Raw genomic sequence first — 6938 nt, forward strand, 5'->3', positions numbered from 1 at the left:
TGTATAGGTCCCATTTCAAGGCATTAAATTTTTTCTCCTAATGGGCGAACAGTGATATTGAAATTGAAAAATGCCTATAGATGGAGAGTCATGAAAAATAATGTGATTAAGCTGTCGTATGTACAAATAAATTAATAAAATGGTGCATATAATTAATAGAGATAGAAACATGACGCCATGTTTGATGACAGAGAGAAGTGACGTCAGGATAACAAATTAGAAGCAACTTGTCTATATAAAGGACATAATGAAGTCGGATCAACACAAACACACAACAAAAGCCAATCAATCCAATATCCAGCACCGTAGAGAGAGAGAGAGAGATTCAAAATGGCGAACTTGTCCGCCTATCGTGTTTACGCCAGCACTGTTAGCTCCGTTGAAAATCTCCCATATGCGAGCCTCGACAAAGAAATGCATATCGTTCTGGCCTTCGCCAGAGATTACGATATGTATCGGCGTTACACGACAGGAAAATTTGAGGCATATTTTGATAAAAGTAAGTTCGATGCCCAGACTATCAGAGCCATCAAAAGGAAGGCGACTTCCACCTCCATCAAGTTCTTCTTGAGCATCGGAGGGCGTGACCCCGAATTCCCATTTGCTGTGACCTCTTCTGACGAATCCATGTGGATCAAAAATGCCACCGACACTCTCAAAAACATCGTCCAGACTTTCGGTTTTGATGGCATCGACGTTTACTACGAACACATCAAACCTGATGCGGCAAATCAGTTTCCCAAGGCAATAAAGAAGGTCATATGGGATCTAAAGAACGTGGAAAAAGTCATCACCAAGGCTTCCATCACTGTGTCGGCTCCTCTCACTAATAACTATGACGACCTGTACAAGGAAAACGAGGCACTTTTTGACTTTGTCGTCTACCAGACCCACTCTCAGCCTGGTCGTGTTTCCAATTTTAAAGAGCTCGAACCCATCTTCGACAGACTAGCTTATCCCAAAGAGAAGATCTTTGCTGGCCACAGTGATGTCCTGCCATCGGACTGGGCTAACGTCCCACAGCCCATCTTCCTTGGTGCTGTTCCTCAGCTCCTCAACAAAGGAATCTTTGGGATTTCCAAGTGGATTGTGACCCCTAATGATCATAACCCTGAGAGCAAGTGAGATCGGCCGAGAGATTATTGAATGATCTATCCTCCCTCGTTTTGTGGTTTGTGTCCATGCAACTTTTACTGTTTTATTTAATTTGGTTTGCCCGAGTTCCCTTTCAATTAATAAGCAGTATCCATCTAGTTGGAATGAATGCTAGTGTGATAGGGACGCGGAAGCAGAATCGTGCTAATTTAGGGACAGAACCCTGAAACAACAAAAACACAAGAACAAAAAGAAAGGGACGAAATTTATGACGGAAATAAAGAAAGGTATGAAGTAAACAATAGGATAATGATCAAGGAGAAGATCCTCTAGAGCACCTGCCTCTAGGAACCTCAACCTTCGAAGACACCACAAGAGTTGATCACGCTCTTGATCACGTCGGTTTCTCACACGGGATACCACCACAAAGCACTAAGGCTCACAAGAGTTATAAACTCTAAAATGAATAATTTCATTCAACTTCTGTGTTGTTTACAATAGGGAGCATGCCTAATTTATATAGGCTCATAGAAAAATATTTCCTAAAATTAAAACCCTAATTTCCTAATACTAAAAAGAGAAATAATGATAAAATATTTAGCCACATAATTTAGGAGATGTGATCCTAAAATTATGGGATTACAAAATTTAGAAATTAATATTATAATTAATTCTAACTTTGACTAGACTCAAAATAGAAAATCAAATCAAAGGACCATTAAAATAGGAAATAATTTAGGAGACAATCAAGGGATCATAAAGGATTTGAAATCACGCCACCCTTGACTTCTTTACTAGGGTTTCATGCCTCCTTGCATGCAAGAGGCTCAACTTGTAGTCTTCCTTGCATTGGGCTAAGGTCTGCATCTCTTGGGCTTGACTCTTCATGAGTTTGGATCTTAAATACATTATACACGTATAGATGCTCTCCTTTGGACTTGAGGGGAGTGTCCCAATGCTCTCCAAGCTCTTGAACTTCTTGCACAAGACTGAACAAGGCTTGCTTCATGGCTTTGGTTCGGGCTCTTGTCATTGGACCTCCAATATGTTGCAATGGGTCTTTAGGTACGTTGGATTGGAAGTATTGGGCTCCTTCTATGTCACCATGCTCATGATTACCATCCTCAGGCTTCGTTGCCATTAATACTATGTCACCCTTGCCATGGGGTCCATCATTCCCTCCCAGTTGGAAAGGATTCGTCCTCGAATCTGCAGAATCATATAAAGATAAATCAGAAACATTAAATGTGGCACTAACATTGCCATAAGAGCTAGGCAAATCAATCTTGTAAGTATTATCATTAATTCTTTCCAAAACTTGAAAAGGTCCATCTCCTCGAGCTTGAAGTTTGGACTTCCTTTAATTAGGAAATCTCTCTTTCCTTAAATGTAACCAAACCCAATCTCCAGGCTCAAAGATCACACGTCTCCTGCCTTTATTAGCTTGCTTGGCATATTGCTCATTCTTTCGCTCTATATTTGCTTTAACCTTAGCATGTAAGTCCTGCACAAACTTAGCTTTTTCCTTGCCATCAGTGTTAGCATGCTCAGAGAAAGGCAAAGGTAAAATATCAATAGGAGATAATGGATTGAAACCATAAACAATTTCAAATGGAGAATAAGAAGTAGAAGAATGAACAGCCCTGTTGTAAGCAAATTCAATATGAGGTAAATAATTCACCCAATTCTTCAAATTCTTCTGAATTATTGCTCTTAATAATGTAGTCATAGTTCTGTTAACTACCTCAGTTTGACCATCAGTTTGTGGATGGGCAGTAGTGGAAAAAAGTAACTTAGTCCCTAATTTATGCCATAGGGTACGCCAGAAATGACTAAGAAACTTCACATCTCTGTCACTCACAATAGTCTTAGGTAAACCATGCAAACGAACAATCTCTTTAAAGAATAAGTCAGCAATGTTAACAGCATCATTAGTCTTAGCACAAGCAATAAAGTGTGCCATCTTAGAGAACCTATCAACAACAACAAATATGGAATCTTTGCCTGCAGAAGATTTAGGCAATCCAATTACAAAATCCATAGAGATATGTTCCCAAGGGTGAGAGGGGACGGGTAAAGGAGAGTAAAGTCCATGAGGTTGGATCTTAGATTTTGCCTGTCTACATTTAATGCATTTATCACAAACAGATATGACATCTTTCCGCATGTGAGGCCAAAAGAAATGATCAGACAAAATAGCCAAAGTTTTATCTACACCAAAGTGTCCCATCAAACCACCACTATGTGCTTCCTTAGTAAGCAACTCACGCATAGAACAAATAGGAATGCATAATTTATTTTTCTTAAAAAGAAATCCATCAAATTTAAAGAAATCACCAGATCCATGATTTTCACAAGATTTCCAAATATTTTCAAAATCAGGATCAGTTTTATAAAGATCTTTTAGAATCTCAAAACCAAGTAATTGAGCATGCAAATAGGAAAGTAATGTATACCTTCGAAATAAGGCATCAGCAACGATATTTTCTTTACCTTGCTTATGCTTAATCACATAAGGAAAGGTTTCAATAAATTCCATCCAGCGAGCATGTCTCTTGTTTAACTTACCTTGAGACTTGAGAAACTTTAAACTTTCATGATCAGAATGAATGATGAATTCCTTGGGCCACAAATAATGTTGCCATGTTTCTAAGGCCCTCTTTAGAGCATAAAGCTCTTTGTCATAGGTGGAATAATTCAAAGCTGCGCCGTGAAGCTTTTCACTGAAGTAAGCTATGGGCTTAGAATCCTGCATTAAAACAGCACCTATACCAATACCAGAAGCATCACATTGAATTTCAAATGCTTTAGAGAAATTAGGCAAAACAAGTAAAGGGGCATTAGTCAATTTATCCTTTAGGGTTTGGAAGGCCCTTTCTTGTGTTTTATCCCATTTAAAGGTCGCATTCTTCTTAACAAGTTCATTAAGAGGGGCAGCAATGCTAGAGAAATCCCTAACAAATCTCCTATAGAAGCTTGCTAAGCCATGGAAGCTTCTCACTTCACTTGCATTCTTAGGGGTTGGCCATTCACGAATAGCCTTAACTTTCTCCTCATCTACACGAATTCCCTGTGATCCAACAACAAATCCCAAAAAGATAACAGAGTCCATGCAAAAGAAACACTTTTGAAAATTAGCATATAATTTATATTCCCTCAAGATGTCAAACACATTTTTAAGATGATTCATATGATCAGTCAAAGATTTACTATAAATCAAAATATCATCAAAGTAAACCACAACAAACTTGCCTATAAACTTTCTAAAAACATGATTCATTAATGCCATAAAAGTGCTAGGAGCATTAGTCAAACCAAAAGGCATAACTAACCATTCGTATAATCCAAATTTAGTTTTAAAGGCAGTTTTCCATTCATCACCCTCTTTCATACGAATTTGATGATAACCACTTCTAAGATCAATTTTAGAAAAGATAGAAGCACCATGTAATTCATCAAGCATATCATCAAGTCTAGGGATAGGGTAACGATACTTTACAGTGATTTTGTTGATTGCTCTACAATCAACACACATCCTCCAAGATCCGTCTTTTTTTAGCACCAAGATAACAGGGACAGCACAAGGGCTAAGGCTCTCACGCACAAAGCCTTTCATCATCAATTCCTCTACTTGGCGCTGGATCTCCTTAGTCTCTTCAGGGTTAGCCCTATAAGCAGGCTTGTTTGGAATAGCAGCTCCAGGCAAGAAATCTATCCTATGCTCAATTCCTCTTAAGGGAGAAGTCCATCAGGAATTTCATCAGGGAATAGATCTCTATAATCCTGCAACAAAGAGACAACACTAGAAGGCAAAGTGGGGTCAAAAGTATTAGTAGAAAAATAAATATTCTTGGGAATTACAATAAGAGCTTGCTCACTCATCAAAGCCTCTTGAATCTTACTTTTCCCACACAATAATTTTTTTTTCACTATTTTCCTTCACTCCCACCATTCTATTTTTTTCTTTTCTCACCTTCTCACCACTCTTTTTCCTCTCTTTTGATTGATTTTCAAGTAAAGTAATACTCTCTTTCTTTTCTCTCTCACTCATGCCACAATCAAGGAGATCTCTCCTTTGCTTGTAATCTTGAGTAATCTTTAGTTGATCTTCATAGGCTTGGATGGGCCTAAGAGGATTTAATACAACAGTCTTGCCTTTAAAAGGCACCTTGTAACAATTTCTAAAACCATCATGAGTAGCCTTACTATCAAACTGCCAAGGCCTACCTAATAACAAGTGTCCAGCAAGCATAGGGGCTACATCACATAATACATCACAAGTATAAACTCCAACAGAGAAAGTAATCAACACTTGCTTAGAAACCCTAATTTCAGCAGAATCATTCAACCATTGCAATTTGTAGGGCTTAGGGTGTGGGATTAAAGGTAAAGATAATTTATCTACAAGTAAAGTGCTAGCGACGTTAGTGCAACTACCACCATCAATTACCATGCTACACACTTTCTCTTTGATGAAGCATCTAGTGTGAAAAATATGCTCGCGTTGCTCATGTTCATCATCCTCCTTTGGTTGAATATTGAGAGCTCTTCTTGCCACCAAGATAGAGTCAACTACACCATTGCATTCAAGCTCATCATTTGATTCATGGGAGGTAGAATCATCATCAACATTATCAGCATCATCTTTATCACTTTCATGCACACTATCATAGCCACCATCATCTCTCAAGATCATAACCCTTTTATTGCTACAATCTCTCGCCATGTGGCCCACACCATGACATTTGAAACACTTAATAGGAGAAGTGTTAGATGAATAAGAAGAAGGTTTAGGGTTAGAAGTTTTACCCTCATACTTGGTCTTTATTTCTTCCTTGGCTTGGGATGTATCTTTGGCTTTGGAATCCTTCCATTTGGAAGTTGTCTTGGAGTCTTTCCAAGAGGACTTGGAACGTTTGTTCTTATTTCTCTGCTCCAACTTTATAGCCTTGTGTATGAGCTCTTCCTTGTCCACAAAAGTGTACAAGTCAAGCTTATCTCTCAACTCTGGCCTCAAGCCATCCATAATTCTTGACATTGCTTCACGTTCATTTTCTTGAATGTTTGCACGAAACTTCAAGATATTCAACTCGTGCACATACTCCTCCACTGTCATAGATCCTTGAGAAAACATTCTCAATTTTCTATTCAGCTCTGTATAGTAGTAGCTGGGGACATAAGCCTTTCTCAAGTACCTTTTAAGCTTCTCCCACGTTTTAATGGGCTTTTTCCAAGTTGGCTTCTTTTGTACTGTAAATCTTGCCACCAATAAACAGCATAGTCAGTGAAATTCAAAGAAGCAGTTTTTACCTTCCTTGACTCAGACAAATCAAGAGTCATGAAGATTTGGTCCATCTTCATTTCCCAATCAAGGTATTTTTCTGGATTGTTGCTTCCCTTGAATGAAGGATACTTTACTTTTTGGTCCGGTAAGTCAACACCACGCTTTAAGGATTTCTTTCCCTTAGGAGAAGGGGGTTCTTCATACTCCTCATCATCGCTGGGGATCTTATGCTTCTTTCCTTTAGAAGAGGAAGTCTCCGGCTCATCTTTATCCTCTTTATGGAACCTATGATCAAGTTCCAAGCGAAACTGCTGCAACTGTGTTTTGATAAGTTCTAAAACAGAGTTCATATCAATACTAGGGGATTCATCCTTGTTACTCATGTTCACAGAAGCACTAGAAACCATATAAGATAAAAATAGGTCCTCACACACACAAACTCACGTGTTTACTCTCAAGATAAAGTCACTCGTGTTTCACACAAAAAAAGTAATGGCTTTTTTTTTTAATGATGAAAAACACACTTGCCTTTTACCACTCACTAAGCTTGTGGATAGAA

At 38.5% G+C, this 6938-nt stretch overlaps 1 protein-coding gene across 1 annotated transcript; it reads left to right on the forward strand.

Annotated features, from left to right (window-relative positions):
* The first annotated feature begins 330 nt into the window (after positions 1-330).
* Positions 331-1125, forward strand: LOC129314071 (ruBisCO-associated protein-like). Its single transcript, XM_054957447.1, has one exon. It carries the CDS (start codon positions 331-333, stop codon positions 1123-1125), a length of 795 nt encoding a protein of 264 aa, XP_054813422.1.
* The last annotated feature ends 5813 nt before the right edge of the window (positions 1126-6938 follow it).

This window comes from Prosopis cineraria, unplaced genomic scaffold (genome assembly GCF_029017545.1).
Source record: "Prosopis cineraria cultivar Desert tree isolate PC_DT_omini unplaced genomic scaffold, ASM2901754v1 PC6, whole genome shotgun sequence".
Taxonomy (NCBI): Eukaryota; Viridiplantae; Streptophyta; class Magnoliopsida; order Fabales; family Fabaceae; genus Prosopis; species Prosopis cineraria.

Excerpts from the sequence above, each read along its gene's own strand:
- LOC129314071 (XM_054957447.1), top strand. The coding sequence starts at position 331 with ATGGCGAACTTGTCCGCCTATCGTGTTTACGCCAGCACTGTTAGCTCC.